The 15,072-nt window shown below is 48.1% G+C and overlaps 1 protein-coding gene across 4 annotated transcripts in view; it reads left to right on the plus strand.

The window, feature by feature from the left end:
* Window positions 1-15,072, plus strand: part of SPTBN1 (spectrin beta, non-erythrocytic 1) — a 195,498-nt gene that overhangs the window by 124,902 nt on the left and 55,524 nt on the right. For all 4 annotated transcript variants that reach the window (XM_061168630.1, XM_061168628.1, XM_061168629.1 and 1 more), the window contains 2 exons: window positions 1,232-1,383; window positions 12,763-12,936. In XM_061168630.1, the coding sequence (XP_061024613.1) occupies window positions 1,232-1,383; window positions 12,763-12,936 (326 nt within the window). The remainder of the gene's footprint in view (window positions 1-1,231; window positions 1,384-12,762; window positions 12,937-15,072) is intronic.

Here is a 15,072-nt window from a genome sequence, read left to right on the forward strand (position 1 = left end):
CAAGTTCATGCCCCATCAGCAAGGGTGGCTTTTTAGCTGTCACTCAGTGATGCTGAAATACACAAAAAGTTGTTGGAGTCTGCTCCCTTTTTTGTAGATTGGTTCATAAGCATCTTGGTGGGTTTGGGCCTAACGCTGAAAGGAGGAAGTCTTGGGTCCTTTTAGGACAGATTTATGCTGATGGAACTGGAAGTGGGGTGAGTATGTGACCAAAGGGTAGCTCAGTAGAGAACAGTCAGGGAGTGTGAGTCGGTGGGTCCAGGGCACATTCTGTGGATCCCTGTTGAAGATCTTCAACAGCCTGCATTTAGAACATTCTGCAGAGGCAAGAAGATGGGAAGCCTATTTGTATGAAATGTGAAGGGCCGGTTCTAGGCACGTGTGTCTAGAGTTTTGTGCTTTGAATTGGACAAAACTTGATCACTGAGGCTTGAAAAACTTAATACTGTTTCCTGGATGATTTAGATGTGCAGCTACCCCACTTTGGACCATAAACCAGCAGTTGCCTTTTCAAGGAATGGTTGAAGTTTGGAGATGATAGTCGTCCACTCACTTTACGGAAGGGGACACTGAGCCCAGGGTCTCAGCACATTTTTGACGAAACCTCAACCTCGGGCCCAGGCCCTGCTCTCCCAGTGCCTGGCCAGGTCTCCTTGTACTCTGCCACGTTGCCCACCATTGTTTCTGCTGTTCACTGAGCATCCCACTCAGTAGGTGAAAGGATCATTGCAGATCAAGGTCATGAGTGAATTTATCTCGTCAGGTGTTGCCTGATCCTTTGTACCTGAGGGAAGCAATTTCTGGCTGTCTCCTGAGCTCTTCTGCCCCACGTCCTTCTGTGTACTGTGTGCGTCCCCCACGCTGGGGAGGAATAATAGCTGACGCCCACGTTAGAAACTTTACCAGCCAAGTATTATACTATCGGGCAGGGCTGCAAAGGACCCCACCGTGACCTTCTCTGTCGTGTTGCCTCTTCAGCAGAGGTGGGAGGAAATGAGATGAGTGCGAGCAAAGGATGCTCTGCTGGTGGTTATGCTTAGGGGCTCCAGTGTTCAGGGATTGTATGGTTCCTCTATTCCCGAGTTGCTGACCATGCTTTAGAGGAGCTAAGGTTTATTACAGTTGAGTTTTGCTCTTCTTCCTTTGGCCAGCGTCTCATGCCCCCACTGGCACACACCCACCACTGCCCAGGCTGTGGTTGGTGGTAAAGTGAGCTCTCCTCTGCTTGCAGATGAACGTGAAGCCGTGCAGAAGAAGACCTTCACCAAGTGGGTCAACTCCCACCTCGCCCGGGTGTCCTGCCGGATCACAGACCTGTACACTGACCTTCGGGATGGACGGATGCTCATCAAGCTGCTGGAGGTCCTCTCCGGAGAGAGACTGGTAAGAGGGGATGTGAAGTGTGGTGCACTGTAGGTGGGAAAATGTTTTTTTGAAAAATGAAGTGTGGAGTTGTCTCCTGTTGATTTCTGCAGTTAATGGTTGATATTTTTGAGGAGGAGACTCTTGATAAGTGAGATGAGCACGCTGGGGAAAGCTCCAGGGTAACATTCTGAATCTGGGTGATTTTCTTGAACTGTAGTGAAGCGGCTTCATTCTGGTTATTTGCAAGATTACTACCTTTGGTCAGAAAGATCTTGGCTGGTGTCCCCTGTTGAACAGGGCACGGTGCTGGAAATTTAAGGGCCAACCTTGGGTGCTGGCTCCAGGATGTACCTGTATCCCTTGAAATCACGGAATAATTTTAAATTTGTGTCTTACTGATTCTCTGGAAAATCTGAGCTGCTGTTTTAAGGTGGCAGGAATTGAATTCAATGGTCCCTGGTGTTTTTTTGGTTTCTTCCGTGCACACTTTTTGTTTTGGGGGTGGAGGGAGAGGCTGGTGCTGTGTCTCCTTGGAAACTTGGAGCTTTGATGAATTCCCCCGAGCCGCCTTTTTGGGCAGGGGAGTTGTCAGCCTACAGTGAAACTGTTCTCCCCATTCTGTTTCCCAGAGCTGCCATGGCTGTCTCTGATGTGACTTTTGTCTATGGACCTTAAACTGAGGAATCTTAAACCAGTCACTGTAACTGACCCAACAGGTTTTGTCTCGCCTTGGTGTGGAAATGGGTGCTGTCTTCTGCCAGAGCACAGGCGGTTCCATAGGTGCTGGTGGGGGCCCAGCCAAAGGCAGGCTGACGCCCAGGGATCGAGCCCACATCTGCAGTGACATCACCAGGAAAACATGATGCTGGTGGTTGGCAGGGCTGCCAGAAAGCCTTACTTTTAACTCGAGCTCCACCCTGTAACTTGACAGCCGCGGTGGGTCTGCATGCAGACCGACCCACACACCTCTGACCACAGGCCAGGGGCTGCGGTTGCACCCTGTCTTGTCATTAGCCCACAGGCAGAATGGCCCCTTTGAGCCCTGGTAAGAACATCAGGTTTCCCTTTCCCTGCCCCTCTGTTCAAGCACAGCCTCCTCTAAGAGACAGTGAAGCCCCGCCTCATCCTCAGTGCCTGTGGTCCACACGCTCTTTGTTCCCTGAGCGTGCACGTTTTGTTGCCTCGTTTTCTTGAGAGGTTGTGGGTCAAGCTAGACACACTGGAGAAGCAAAGGAGGCTCCTGCCTCCGTGACCGTGATGCTGCCCTGAAGGCGGTGTGTAAGGTGGAAGTGGGAGCAGTGGGTCCACAGGGAGAGGGCCGGTCATTTTGGTTTGTTTTTTGACGTGAGTCTAGGCCAGAATTATTGTGATATTCATCTTTAAATACAATTTTGGTAACCAGACTTTCTCAACCGCCCCACATTTTTTTCCCTTTTAATGTTTAACCTAGTATGATTGTCTATTGATTTTTGTTTTTTTTGAATGATGTTTTGAAAGTAGCTTAAAAAAAAAATCATTAAAGGTCACCTGAAACTAGAAATTAGTTTGAACATTAATTTTTGTCCCAATAGGGTCCCGTCTTCAGGGCTGTGGGGAGTAAATTGTTCACCCTGGAAGGTCCATAATTCTTTCATACCAAGAAGATTGTGTCCTTGATAATGTCCGCATAATAAACGGGATCAGACCCTTTGCCCTTTATTCTGGAAAGGGCAACAAAAACATTAGGGAGAAAAAAAGCAACCAGCAAAGCATAATTCTTGGTTGTTTGCAGATACCTCCCACTCCTCTGTTTATTTGCTGCCAGCAGTATATATATTTATATATATATTTTTTGCAGTGACCCAGAGGCCTGGGAGAGTAGAGATGGATGAACATCAGAGGGCTGCCATCTCCATCCTCTCAGGCAGTCAGTGGCAGAAGCTGTGTTTAGCCATGACTTACCACTTTGTAAAACCCCAAGAGCCGGGCTTCCCTGGTGGCGCAGTGGTTGAGAATCTGCCTGCCAATGCAGGGGACACGGGTTCGAGCCCTGGTCTGGGAAGATCCCACGTGCCGCAGAGCAGCTGGGCCCGTGAGCCACAATTACTGAGCTTGCGCGTCTGGAGCCTGTGCTCCGCAGCAAGAGAGGCCGTGATGGTGAGGGGCCCGCACACCGCGATGAGGAGTGGCCCCCGCTTGCCACAGCTAGAGAGGGCCCTCGCACAGAAACGAAGACCTAACACAGCCATAAATAAATAAATAAACAAATACTTTAAAAAAAAAAAACAAAACCCCAAGAGCCTTGACTTCTTTTATTATCCTTTCCTCACAGCCAACTCTGACTATAGGTTGGGCAGTCTGATTAATCTTCTTATTCCAAAAGTAAGGATACCATAGATAGAGTGAGCCACAGCTCTTGTTCATTTGTACTGGAGATTTTCGGCCTCTTTGGCCCCGTGGTTTATTTGGTTCATGGAGCCTTCTGAAAGGGACACAGACCACACTCTGCTGTTGGCTGCAGAGGCTGCCAGGGACTCAACGTTAGAGACCCTCCCCGCAGGAGAGGACATCCATCCGTGAGGGCTCGCCCCAAAGGATTCTTGCATCTTCAGATTCCAAAACGAATGAGGTTGCTAGAGCTTCCAGGCCTGGGTAAATTAATGTCCACAGCTAAACGGTTGTATCATCAGATAACGTTCAGTCAGCACTGGGCTTTCTGCACCAGTGATCCAAAGCCCTGGGTCACATAAACATTTGCACTCCATCTGGAGCCATGTCTCCATCAGCGTTTCAGCGCCAGCACTTACCAACAGCTTGGCAGTAAGTGGTAGATAAATGTTTGAGGGACTGCAGTATCTAAATTTATTTTATTAATAGATTCTTGGAGCCAACTCATCCCTCTTTACAGAGGGGGAGATTTGTCTTATTTTTACTAAGTTCAAAGAAATACATAAGCTTAATGATCCAGAGCATTCCACCCTAACCCCACCCTGCATTTCGGCTTAATAAAATTTGAGTTAGATTTGAGCAGGTTTTGTGTAGGCAGTTTGGATTATCAAGGCACTTGATTCCAGTGTACTGGGGAACATGAGAGGGCAGGAATCCTCACGTCTGCTCCTGACTTGGGCGGGATCTGTGTCCGGAAGTTGTCGCTCTCTTTGCCGCAAGGTATGTCAGATCCTGGAGCAGTGAGGAAACTCTTTGGCTGAGCCCGGAAGCTGCTGCTAATCGGGATTGGGTTGATGACAAAGAAAACCTTTCCTTTCCAATGTGTTACTCTGAAATTACCATGTACTATAAGTTCATAAATGTCTTGCTTTAAAGTTCCATAAAGAATATAGACCACCCTTCACAACGTCAACTGACCAGGTAGAAGCGGTCACTTTGTCATTGGTCCTAGGTCCCAGGGCCAGATGAGAAACGGGACTTGAGGGGTAAAGGTTTGTCCTGCGCAACCCACTGACATTTGGAGGGAGTGGGGCCTCTGGACTTCGGGGGTGAAGTGGAGCCCACGGGTCCTCATCCAGGTTCAAAGTTGGCCAGTGCCTGCCCCCTTCCCTCCGTGGGCCTCGGCATGAAGGATGGTTCTGAATAAGACAGTTTCCTGCCTTGCTCCTGCCAGACTGAGCCCTCGCCTCTGACCGAGAGGACAAGGTTTTCTGAACGCTTCTGCCCTCCCCCCAGCCCCCACCATTTCCAACAGCAGGTACCACTGATTTTTGGTTGCTTGATGTTTTCCTGATATTCTGTCTTCTTATTCTGTTAATCAATCTCAAAGAAGACAATGCAACAAAAAGAGGATTTTTTTTTTTTTTTTTTTTTTAACCACCGTTAATTCCAAAACAGGCTGAGCTATGTGGAGAAGATAGATTTACCATGATATTTGCTAAGCCTTAGATAAATCCCATGTTGAACTACCCTGAGTGCGTTTTACATAGAGCCTTTGTTAGGAGAACATGCTGGCATGTATTGTTGTAGAAACGGGGTTTTATGGACTGGCCACAGAGCCTGCCTTTTGTTTGTAATGTCTCTTGTGTGGGAGAATTTGCTTTTGTTCTAAACAACCAGACACAGAAGAATGCCCCTGTTAAATTCGAGTCTAATTGCACAAATACTAAAAGTGAATTAATAGTAACAGGTAATAGTAATACCATGTGATAAAGTACTGAATGAATGGCCCCAAAGCCCTAGAGTTCAGAAGGGGAAACGGGCCTTCTGGATAGGGTGTCAAGGAGGGGACCACATGTCAGCCGTGAGGAAGAGTGAAGAGAGCGCTTGAGGGTGGGTGGCAGGAGGAAACAGGTGTAGGGAAAGCATCCTGGCTGAATTGGAGTTTGTTTTTGGAAGGAGTGATGATGGTCAGTCACTTTTAGTGTTTTCTGTCACATTCATAATGTGTTTAGTTCTCAGAGTCTAATCAAGGGGACAACTTACGCTTTATAGGAGAAACAGGCAGTGAGTGACCAGGGCCTCGCCCAAGGCCAGTATCACTACTGAGGAATATAACTTGGACTGCAGCCTACTCTCCTGTCTGTTGGTCCCCTCCTTTCTCATTGAGCCCTGCTAAAGGAGAAGATTCTCCTTGGGAGTGGGTCGCAATGAGGAAGGAGACGGGCAGGAATTAATGGAACAAAGTATGTTGTTTCCTGTTTAATTTTAATTGGGCAAGAATCATTTATACTCTTCTTAAAGCTCAAAGTGTGATGTGTAGGGAGGTGTTTGGGGACATAATGTGAAATGAGTTTGACTGTTGTATCAGAGGAAATTTTGGAGTTCCTATTCCCAAATCCCAAATTCCTATCCCATCCTACCCTCTGTATTAAGTAGAGACGTGTGTGTGTGTGTGTGTGTGTGTGTGTGTGTGTGTGTAGCAAACACTGATTTTTGATTAAAAGGCAAAAATATAAGCAAGTATCCATTGCTGTGATATACTGAGACCAGTAGTGTCTTTTCTCTATTTCTTCTTCACCTAAACGAGAGATCAGGAGGCACTTTAGAATTCACCTTGCATGCTAGTGAGTCTTTCACCCTCCAACACATAGGTTGTATTTTATAGCTGGAAGGGACTTTAGTGGCCACTAAGTTAGATTCCTTTATTTCATAGGTCCTGTAACTGAGAGTCAGCAACCATCAAGCCCATCCAACTGGCATGTGGCAGTTGGCCTCTCCCAATTCCCAGGATTGGTGTTCTGTCTACCCTGCAACCCTTGGAGAGCTGTTGCTCCAGGTGGCTTCGAGGTGGCTTTGGATACCCATGAAGAAAATCAGAGGGAGTGGGGCTTACCAGGGTAGAAGAGTGGCCCAGCCCCCCAGGGTCCTCCCAAAATACCCTGCCAGGAATCCTCCTTTATGTCTTCCTCTTCTATTCAAGGAGGCTAAAAATGGCTCCAGGAAACATTTGCTTTTTCTTTTCCATCTCTAGACTCTGACAAAAAGCCTGCCATCGTGATTACTCCACAGTTCTGCAAATCCTGATGCCCCACAGCGTGTAATCGATCCAAACTCCAGGCTGAGTGACAGTCGGGGCAGAGCCATGGGGGGGTGGGGTGGGCGGCATCCAGCTCCCTCCTTCCTTTCTAAGGGCCTTGGGCCCACTTGGCGAATTTGCCCAGGACCACACCGCTTCTCAGGGGCAGGGCTTGGACTAGCTGCTCTAATAAGCAATCAGGAATATATTGTCAGTTTCTGGAGGTTGGTTATTTAGCCCTGTAATTCCCACTCCTCCTTTGGAGTTGGAAAGAAGATGGGTCTGGAGTAAGGCCCAGATGGGCTGGAGCTGTGGTTGATAGAGATTTGGGACTAGAAGGGACAGAAGGGACCTTGGGAAGGGGAAACAGGAAAAGCGCCCGCAAGACACAGGCCCACAGGCCCTGGTGCGGAAGAGCAGGGACACTTGTTAGATTGATTTAAAGGAGGATCCGTAAAAATCGGCATTTCCTCAGAGGAGCCCGTGCCTGCAGAGCCCCCCTTGCTTGAGTTGCACGTGAGTCTGGTATTGATCCTTGCCTCCTCCTAAGTGGCATCTCAAACTGCCCCATCAGAAAGGACACAGAGGACAGAAATGCGCATGTTGCCGTGGGAACGGACCTGTGTCACACTAGAAACTTGACAATAATTAATGGAGACGAGACAGGGAAGGTTCCTTTTCTCAGCAGGGCGAGCCACTCTTGGGGCGAGGCTTGTGTTTATCCCTGAGCGATGCACCCCTCCCCCAGTTGCTCTGTGTTCAGTTCTCTCCATTGTTATCTCTTCTTCCTCTTGAGAAGATGGAGGTTGAGTAAAATAAAAATAGCTCTTTTAAAAAAAAAGGAAAACTGTCTGCCAGATGGGAACCGAGCCTCGTAATTTCCTTTCACGTAGACGTGTGTGTACTGCCCTTGGTTCCCGGTGTAGCCTGAAGAGGGCGCGCTCTGGAATCCCGGCTCACCACACACCAGCCAGCCGCGCACCATCGCCTCACCCCTCTAAGCCGGCATGTTCTCATCTGCAAAATGACAAGAATAATAATAATTATTGCTGTGCAGTGTTAGTGTGAGGATTAAATAAATGTAAACCACCTAACAGATAGGTTAACATAGTGGCACAGGAAATGGCAGCTAAGAATTTTTAGATCTTGGGAGTTTTGCCGTTTATATGACCCAGTGTGTTTCAGTGTATATAGTTCTGTGCAGTCATTAACCCTTCTAAAATAAATTCCCTGTAATGATTGCCCCCTAAACTTGCCCAGGTACCGTGCCTTAAAACACTTCAGAAGCCCTCTCTGAAGCAGATACAGCATGGGTTTCAGGAGTTGGTATTCTTGAGTTTTAGTCTTGATTCTTACTCCCCCCTCATTGTGCTACCCGTACATCATCTAATCACGCCACATCTGGTTTATTCTTTTGGTTTAAAAAGGGGTTAATATGCCACCGAAGATGAGTGAGCTTCGATTGAGATGAAATGTGGGAAAGTGTTTGAAAAACATAGAGAGGTATGTATAGTGAGGCAATGAAGCAACTTTCACTGCACAACAGTTAGCCTAGTTTGAATTACTAGCTGCACAGCATAATAGTAGTATTTAAAATATCTCTGTGAATCGTGCTTTCCAGCCTTGTTTCCTAGTAAGCTCTGAGTCATAGCGGTCTTACTGTGTATAGAGGCCTTAAGTGTTGAGGTTTGGGTGTTTTCACATCCTCCCCGCTCTCTCGTCCTATCTCCCCTCCCTCCAGGCAGCAGCCAGTCATAAGTTTTCTCTACCACCTTTTCCTTTTATTTCTGTCCAGAGTTTAATTTGGGGTGTCAGGATTAGAAGAGTAATATCATTACCATTATTTGGGGGCACATTCCCTTCTGGTACTAAATTTGCCTTTCAGTTGACGTATACCAACTTCTCTGCCTCTCAGTGGGAGAGTTCTATCTAGACCCTGAACATTTCCTGTTGTCTAACAGAGAGGTGTGTTATTTCTAAACAGTTTGAAGCCCAAGTGGCATGGAGAGGGGGAGCCCCCTCTTTTAAGTAGAATCGTTGGGAGGAAAATCCTTGAGGCACCCCTGTTGGTAGACACACTTTGTGGGTTTGAGAACACCATAATCATTAGTTCACCATTTCATTTATGTAGCAGCCCTTTGAGATAATTATTCATATTATCCCCATGTTATGGATAAACAGACATTTGAGAAGTAAGGCGCTGATTGGCTAGAAAGTGGGGAAATTGTAACTTAAATGTGGGCATTTTAACATTAGCATCATCTTCTATGCTGAATTGCCCAACAGAAGCATATACAGAGATCCGGTTTGTTCATGCTTTATGTTTTAAAAGATATAAAGGCCAGGAGCAGTAGGAAAATTAAAAATAAAAAAGCTTTAGGGGGAGAAGAGCAGAGTATCATCCCCCCGAATCTTGGTTTGATTTTTGGGAGAATTGCAAAAAAAAAAAAAAAAAAACCAAGTGGGGTGAGGGGGTCTCCTGAAAGTTTTCCATTTCCTCTGACTTTTGGAAATTGGTGAGGTTTGTTTTTTAACCATTTGAAGAAGTCTGATCATTTACCCAAAGGTGTTTCTCTGCCGTTTTTATTTTAGTTCCTTCCTTTGTGTTCCCATGCACTAGTGTTTCTGATGGCTGGTGCTGGAGGGGACTTAACGTTGTGTCCAGGTCTGGGGTGAACCATCCTCAGATCCCACCTGGCATGGCCAGTCAGCATCAGCACGGCATCCCTGCCACGTGGCGTTGGGCTTTTCCAGCCTGCAGGAAAGCGTTTGGACCCCTCTCGCAGTCCTCCCCCTCCCACACCCTTGCACCCCATACTCACGTGGAAACGAACACACAGTCGGCTGGGATTTTGTAACGAGAGAACAGAGGCTTGAGCGATGTCTCACACGCATTTGAAGTTGAGTTTTTCAAGATAAAGTCTAAAAGGACCAACTGTAGTTAGGCCTGCTGCAACCTGGGAAGGTCCTGACGGCCCCCAGCCTGTTCCTTGTTCGCCTGCTGCTCAGGTCCTTCTGTCAGATGACAGAACTAAACAATTTAGTAAAGAGTTTGATGTCCTTTATTCAAGGGGACACAGTCCGTGGACAGAGGAGTGCCGTGCCTCACGAGTGGTGGAGCATGCTTCCCTAGGGATTCGGGGCGAGAGCAGGTTTCCAGAGGTTAGAAAAGGGGCAGCGCGGGAGCAGGGCGTGACTGGCTAGGAGGTTGGAGGTTTCCTTAGGAGGCGAGCGGGTCCTGTTTTCTGGGGCGAGGTGAGCTGGAGGACTGGGATGGGTGTGTGTTTGGGCTCCTTGACAGCTGTTTCCCTCAAGGGCCGTCTGACTTAGGTTTGTGACGTGGGCCGAGCCACTGGGGTGGCCTCTCTTTTGTGGGTCCTGGTACTGGAATTAACTTTACCAATTCTAATTCCATCCACACTGTTCCTCTCACGCTCAGTTAGGACATAACCTCTTCTGGCCTCGCAGATACCTGCTGCCATTAGGAGAACGCTTCCGTCCCTGTTGCTCTGCGGTCCTGGGCGTATGGTGCCTGACACACTCTGTTTGGTCACAGGCTCGCTGGTCAGGGCACAGGCATTAAAGAGACGAGAGGAAGAGGCCTCTGTAGAGCAATGAGAAATGTCAGGAGCCCCTGCCCCAGAATTCACATGCTTCCTTAGAGTCAGTTAATCCCCACCCCTCGACTTTGAACAGAGTTTCAGCAGGAGCCACCTGGACACGAGAAGAACAAGGGACCGCTGTGGGTGGTCACTTTGTCAACCTCAAGAAATGACCGCTGATCCAGAGAAAATGAGAAGAACTGAAAGCTGGCCCGCGAGAACCGTGTGCAGAGTCCGGGGACTTCTCCCCCGAGGGCTCTGGGCACACCCCTCCATCAGGGCCATCTCCCCTCTTAGGAGGGGACCCAGGAGAGGAGGCTGCTGGGCGCGCCTTGGAAGAGGGGGGCTCCAGTGTCGGCCTCAGACTGTGTCTACACAGTCGCTCATGGAATCCTAGATGGAGTCCACCGCTTTCTGTTTTAAATAGCTGACCTTTTTCTTACCTCGCCATATTGCTTGATTTTGATGTAATGTTATCACTTGACCTAACATGAATAACAAATCCTAGCATTTCTGACATACCTGAAATGTATTAGTTGTGACATTTCTGAGAGACGATGCCTTTTTGCGGGGGGGTGGGGGGGTGGTGGGAGGTTGTAAGTAAACTCTTATAATGCAGACTTCCCTCGATGCCTGAAGAGGGATTGGTTCCAGGACTTGCCGCGGGTACGGAGGGCCGACTGGAGCGTGAAAAGCTTGACTTTTAGAGACATTTCTTTTTCCATTGCTATTATTTGAAAAAATCTGCCACTTGTGGTAAGGCCTCTGGCCATAATCTTATTTCCTTGGGGTCAAGGCACGTTCTTCTATGCTTGCCAGTCCTTTTTTGTAGAAGAGAAAGTCGAGAAAAAAATAATCTGAGACTGGGTACTTAAAGTGGTCACTTGTTAGCCAAGTTATCTTCTCTTTACATGTTTTCCATTTAGCACTTAACTGAGGATCTCAGCTACAGAGGGTAAAGTGGGAAGCAGGCAAGACCTTACCATAGGACTAGCTGCCGCCCACACCTGCGTGTGCCCAGGTTGCTGCACACCTGGCTGCCTTTCCTCTGTGAGGCCGGCTCATAGCACACACCGTTGCCCGGTCCATCTGTGGGCGTTCAGGTCACTCCATGTAGGCCTTGGGCGCTGAACCAAACCAGAGGCCACCGAGAATATAGCAGGCATATAAAGCATCATCCCTGCTCTCAAGGCAGTAGTCAAGTTGGAAGTAATAAAAACAACACATATGAAATAACAGCAAAAATATAAGATATGTGATTAGTTCCTGAACTCTGTGGTCCAGACAGAGACCACAGACATATAGGTTTGGGGGGGGAAGGGGAGACCTGTGAGAACTGGAATGGTTGGAAATGACTCCTAGAAGGAAAGATGTGCTTTCACCTGAACCTTGAAAGGTGGGTGGGGTACAATGAGATGGCTGAGGAGGTAGGATGGCAGCCAGGCCAGGTTCATCTTCTGGCCAGGGGCGTGTGGGCATCCTGGTGGCAGCTTTGTGGAGTAGTGAGATCAGCCTGAGGTGCAACCTCAGCTAGAAGGGGGAGTAACGGGCGACAGAGAGGAGGGTGGGAAGGATGGAGGCGGGCGATGGAGGCATGAGCTTGTTCTTGACACAGGAGATGATAGAGACCCGTTGAAAATTTCGAGAGTGTGTGTGTGTATCTTTACCTATTGCTTTGTTTATTTAAAATGCTCACCTTGAAAACGCCTTTTTTTGATTTTGATATAACTGATTAAAAGGAATAGACATTTGAGGTAGTCAAATTAGACTACTCTCATATTTTTTTTACTTTATCCTTTCTTTCCAGTAAGTCACACCCTTTTACTCAACCCCCCTCCATCATCCTCACAAAACCAGCACTTGAAAATTCCGCTGATTGGGTGGAGTGTCCCCCCTTTTTCATTTTGAGCCAACCTTGGGAAACGACCCGAACCAGCAGGTGGCAAACCTGTTTTTACGTTTAAAGCAGCCAGAAAATCCTCAGAGGTGTTTTCGCTGTGCATCTGCAAAAATTATATGGATGGCAGTAGTAGCTCTGAAATTCTTTATGAAAATTGGGTTCCTTTTTCTCTAAGCTTCCAGCTTCTGTGCTCATTTGTAAATTGTGTCACTTCCATGATTAAACAAAATCCTCTGAAGAGTGATCGGTTACCATCCCTTAAGTAAACTTTTCTAAGGCTGTTAGATAAACTCTGTCCTTGGACTGAATGAGCACGTTTTTTTTAACGTTTTGGTATGGGTCGGAAAGCGCTGCATGAATGGGCACGTGTGCACTTTCTGGGCTGTAGTTCTGAGCTGGTTTCTGCCCTCTTGGATGATCTGTTTCCACCTTCTGCTCATCTGTTTTAGCCTAAACCCACCAAGGGACGAATGCGCATCCACTGTCTGGAGAACGTGGACAAGGCCCTTCAGTTCCTGAAGGAGCAGCGAGTCCATCTTGAGAACATGGGGTCCCACGACATCGTGGATGGGAACCACCGGCTGACCCTCGGCCTTATCTGGACCATCATCCTGCGCTTCCAGGTAAGGGACTTGGCCCGGCGATTCGGCCTCCCTCCTGGGTATGAGCATCCCTGTGAAACTGACCTCCCCATTCCAGAGGGACCAGGAAGACCAGGTTGAAATGTCATCTCAGAGTCAGCTGTACAGAGCGGCGGGTCACATTTGGCTGCCCTGTAGGCATGTGGCAGCTAACCATATCCTCCCTCAGTTTTGCCAGCCCCTGGAAGTCTTGACTCTCCTGGCAAATAAGAGGGTTTCTGGACTGCGTCTCAGCCCACCACTTCACCGACACCTACTGTAGACGTCTGGTGTCTGCTGCTCAGCGTTCAGGAGCAGAGGTGTAAGGGTGTGGTCGATGCTAGGTTACTACCACTAGACTGTGTGAACTTTGCCAGATTGTGGCATGCGTCATAGAATATCTTTAGGCGAAGCTGCTTAGGATCATGACACATGCGTGGGCTCTGTTTTCACCTTCTCCTTCTCCTTTGGATGTGAGGAAGCAGTTTTCAGGGGGGATGTGCCAAAAAGCCTTATGCTTGTTTGAATTGATGACGATTTTATGGGTTTGTTATACCCGAGCGAAAGGTTCTAAGTATAGGAATACTCTAAGCCAGAAGGTACTCTCAAGGTCATTTTGTCCAGTTCCTTCACTTCATGAGGGAAGGGAGGAGCCTTGCCAGGGATCACACAGCCAGTCAGGGCTGCTGTGCATGCTCCTGACCCCTTGGAAGAGAGCTCAGCCTTTCTTGTCTGTGAAGCACCTCCGGCCTGATTACTGGTTCTTTCTCCAGGCTGTTGCTTCATGCCCCTGCTTTTCAGTTAAAATCTGAAATTCAGGAAACACTTCTTACCATAGCGTCAGGTTACTCTGCAAACAAAAGTCCCAACAGTCCTGTCTCCACTGTGGCTGTGTTCTCTGTATCCTCCCGTCCTGTTAGCCCCTTTGATGAAGTTTGATTGTTTTTTTTTTCCCTAGGTAAATAAAAATCTCACCAACAAAGGGCCATGTCAGAAATCAAATTATAGCTCTCTTTGTATTCTTACTAAAACGCTGAAATCAACCTCTAACCAATCGTTTTCCTTCTCGCTTCCCTCGGGATCGGGCAGCTCTAGTTCAGTGGTCTGGGTGGGTATGTGGGAGGAGGGAGGGGGTAGGGGACCAAACCAGAGCTGTACAGAGACACTCCCTGCATGGGGGGTTCCTAAGCCTGGACCTGCCTTGGGAAAGCCGTTTACTCATTCAGGTTCCCTGGTCCCAGCCCCAGCGCTTCTAATTAAATAGGTCTGAGGCGGGGAACCACTGTGAAGGTGACATCGTTAGTGGAGATTTAATTGCAACAGTCAGTGACTTTACTTTGCAAACAGAACTCTTCTGCAGGTTTCTGTCATTTAGTTCCTGAATGATTTGAAAACAGAGTAAATACCATTACATTCACTAACTATTGCTCTTGGCCTTAGGCCAACAGGACTCTCCTGGAGCATCGCCTCAGTTCTGTAGAGTAAAAAGTCCTATTTCTCTTGCCTCTGGCCTGTAGTAATCAGAGTGTGGAAGGGCATCCTGACAGCAGCTTCTCTTGACAGCAGGTCTGTGCCCGTGGCGGGGAGCTGGCACACACAGCCCTTTCCAGGATTCTCCACATGAACTGGGTTGCGTCATTGACTAATTAGCTTCCTGCCAGCTTGCCTTTTTCTGTGCTTGAACCTGTAAATGCTGATACGTAGTTTCTCCCTTTCCTTTGAGGCTGATGTCACTGCATGGCCTGCAGGGTTGGTGTCTGACATGACCCCACCTCCCGCAGCAGTTTTATCAAATCATCCCCCGCTCCACAAACATGTATTGATTCTGCACCAGCCAAGGCCCAGCTCACATTCTGCGTCCTCTGTGAAGCGTCCCACGTATCTACAAAGATCTCTTTCCCCACCGCCCTCCAGCTCCTGAATGTGCAACCTTGTCTTACATTTCCTCTGTGTGTGTGTGTGTGTGTGTGTCCAGAGTCCCCAAGACGTGGCCTGCCCTGATGTGTGTAGCAGGTGTGCATTAAATACCGATGATGACAGACAGGTTTTATGCTGCTTTCCCTTAAAAGAGAGTAAAAGATGGTGTGAGAAACTGGAATGAAAGTCGTCGAGTTTGCCTAGTCCACATAGGGAGCTGTC

This window comes from Eubalaena glacialis, chromosome 14, assembly GCF_028564815.1.
Source record: "Eubalaena glacialis isolate mEubGla1 chromosome 14, mEubGla1.1.hap2.+ XY, whole genome shotgun sequence".
In the NCBI taxonomy this organism is placed as follows: Eukaryota; Metazoa; Chordata; class Mammalia; order Artiodactyla; family Balaenidae; genus Eubalaena; species Eubalaena glacialis.